Source organism: Eurypyga helias, unplaced genomic scaffold, assembly GCF_000690775.1.
Source record: "Eurypyga helias isolate BGI_N326 unplaced genomic scaffold, ASM69077v1 scaffold29688, whole genome shotgun sequence".
In the NCBI taxonomy this organism is placed as follows: domain Eukaryota; kingdom Metazoa; phylum Chordata; class Aves; order Eurypygiformes; family Eurypygidae; genus Eurypyga; species Eurypyga helias.
The window spans coordinates 13,332-16,321 of NW_010265787.1; the positions used below are offsets into that span (position 1 = coordinate 13,332).

At 43.6% G+C, this 2,990-nt stretch overlaps 1 protein-coding gene across 1 annotated transcript in view; it reads left to right on the plus strand.

Annotated features, from left to right (window-relative positions):
- Positions 1–2,817, plus strand: part of PGM2L1 (phosphoglucomutase 2-like 1) — a gene marked incomplete at both ends in the record, with an annotated part of 10,834 nt that extends 8,017 nt beyond the window's left edge. Inside the window, 2 exons of the mRNA XM_010156857.1 lie at positions 807–987; positions 2,724–2,817. Of these exons, the coding sequence (XP_010155159.1) occupies positions 807–987; positions 2,724–2,817 (275 nt within the window). The remainder of the gene's footprint in view (positions 1–806; positions 988–2,723) is intronic.
- Positions 2,818–2,990: the final 173 nt, after the last annotated feature.

The window sequence follows — 2,990 nt, forward strand, 5'->3', positions numbered from 1 at the left end:
GCCCCATCCCTGGAAGTGTCCAGGACCAGGCTGGATGAGGCTTGGAGCAACCTGGTCTAGTGGAAGGTGTCCCTGCCCATGGCAGGGGGTGAAGCTGGGTGGGCATTAAGGTCCCTTCCCACCCAAACTGTTCTGTGAGTCTGTGATTCTGTGAAATAATGTATTTTAAATAAAATCAGTTAATAACTCAGAAAAGATTAAATACTTATTATTAGTGTTTTAGTAAATGGCCAAATAAAACTTACCTGAAAAGCTGAGTGATTACTGAAATCTTGTTACTGTTTTTTCACTTCTATTAGGCCAGCAAATTTTGCCTTGGCACAGTTAGCTGTTGTTGGCATTTTTGGGGTTTTCTTATTTGGGTGGTGTTTTTTGTTTTTTGCTTTTTTTTCACCTTGGCTTCTTCATATTGAACAGAAATTATTTTTCTTCCACTAACAGGCAAAAGTTGCGGTCGTCGTGTAAGTAACTGTCCGTAACGCGCGGTTGCGCAGGCATCGCCTGGGTGCAGTGCCTGGCTTGTACAGGCTGCTGTTCTCGGGTTTGAGACGCGGACAAGCCCTACGCCGTGTTAAAGCTGACAGCAAGGATCCTGTCCCGGTATCTTTGCTTCCTCACAGAATGCACTGGGCTTGTAAATCACTGAGTGAACGTGGAGTCCTGTGGGTACGGTGGCTTTGTATAGAGCAGCTTGTCAGTAGTGCGCTCAGATTCCTCTTCTTCCAGCGGCAGCGGAAAACATCTCCCCTGAGCGGATGTGCCTGGGAAACCTGAAAGAGCTCCTCTATTTTCTCTCCTGTCTGCAGTGGCCGCTGGAAGGTGTTCACTGGCAATGAGCTAGCAGCTTTGTTTGGGTGGTGGATGTTTGCTTGCTGGAAGGAAAACTGCTCTGAAGATGCTGACGTGAAGAATGTTTACATGTTGGCGACCACAGTTTCCTCGAAAATTCTGAGGGCAATTGCACTTAAAGAGGGATTCCACTTTGAAGTAAGTGTGTGTTTTTTATGATGTCTTCTTGGCGGAGTAAAATCTGATTGCTGTGTTCTCCTCTAGCCCTCTCCTCTGGTTAGGAGTTTATGAAATGGGAAATAAGCAGGTAACTTCCAGTCTGTTGGCTGGGAATTTTATGCCTTCCAACTTGCCAGGAATGCTGGCAAGTTGGAAGGCATAAAATATATACCTAGACAAGCCTGATTTCAGCCTCTGCAGTGTTTCTCAGCGCACATGGCAGTGAACGCGGAGCTGCAAGGGGGCTCTAACAGCTGACATAAGTGAAAACTTAAGCTGCATGTCACAGAAACCTTTGTCTTGGTTGTTTTCCTAAAGATAAATCCCTCTGAGAGCACAACAGCGTGTGCAACTCGCTGCGTTGACTGCGAAAACGGAGCGTGTTTCGATGGATTTGTAATAACCAGAATATTCCTTCCCGTGCCCAGATCACTAGTAGGGTTTAAATTTAGGTGTATTTCAAATTGTGACAGGCAGAGGAACTCTTTATGTTCAGATGTTTATTAGAGCTTCGTTAAGGACTTGCTAAAAAAGCAAAAGGGAGGGTGCCCCTGCAAACCAGCAGTTAGTGTTTTAGTGCCTGCATTCAGATGAAGTACTTGCTCTGATGCCTGAGACTGGACGTTAGCTGTAAGAGGTGCAAGTGCTCTACAGCTTAGCACAGAGATCCATGTCTTGTTTCGTACCCATCTTAATTAAATCCGTGTGCGGGAGGAAAAAATACTTTGATTAACAATGTGGAATTTAGAACCGAAACTGGAAGCAGCTCTGAAAACCAGTTGGAGTGACTGTGGAGATGTGCTCCATCAGGTTGAATATCACTGCCTTGAATTTCATTATCTCACTAAATACTGTCCACAGTTTTATTTATTTTTTCTGGAAAGGAACACATTTGGCTGGAAAACAGCCGGGAATTTACGGAACCCCTTAGTCTCCTCTAAAAGCGTCACCTCTTTGTGTCGTCCCTCCGAGAAGGCTCGTTTCAAAGCTTCTGACTGCTTTTGTGTGATTTAAAGAACACAGACACTGCCTTTCTCTCCCATCACCCAAAATCGCTGTGTATTTTTCTGTGACTTTTCCTTTTGATTAACTCTGCACTGTTGTCTCATCTCATAAGCACCACGGAAGATCCTGTGTGACCTCAGAGAGAACCACAGTCTCTCTCAAGCACGTTTACTCCTTGATTTGACATTCGTGTCCTAGTTGAGTGTTCGCTAGTAAAATACTATCCAGTGACTCTGCCTTAGATTCATGACCTGCACTGGAGGTACAACTTATCTGCAGTTTGTCTTCACTGGCCCTATTCTGCTAGTCAATTAATTAGGTTTAAATTCAGGAAATTATTTGAAGAAAATAAGAAAAATGTCCTTAAGCTTTTATATTTTGGCTCTGCAACAGTCTTTCCCATTGATGCTAAAATTCAGAACACCTCCCTTTATTTCTGAACTTCAGAATCACTAAGGTTGGAAAAGCTCCTTCAGACCATCCGGTCCAACCATCACCCCAACACTGCCGTACCCACTAGACCGTGTCCTCAAGTGCCACGTCTACAGGTTGGATGGGTACCCCACCACTTCCCTGTTCTAGCAGAAAGATTCCCAGTCAAGGAAGTGTCCTGGAAGTGAAAGGAATAGTGGCCATACTTTCTTCTTTGACTTGAAACTAAATAGAAAACGTGTATTTAATGCACTTATTTTTTCCCGCCCCTGTTTCAGGAAACACTTCCTGGTTTTAAATGGATTGGAAGTAGAGTAAAAGACCTCCTGGATAATGGAAAAGAAGTTCTCTTTGCATTTGAAGAGTCTATTGGTATGTATGTTAATGTCACTTTAAAATGTTGACAACTGTAGGGGGGGAATGCAGCTAAAAGGAGTGGGCTTAGTTATGAAACAAACCACAGAATGACACTGGTTTTGTTCTGTAGTTCCTAGTACTGGTATTTTGCTGTCATCAAATCAACTTCATAGAATCATAGAATGGTT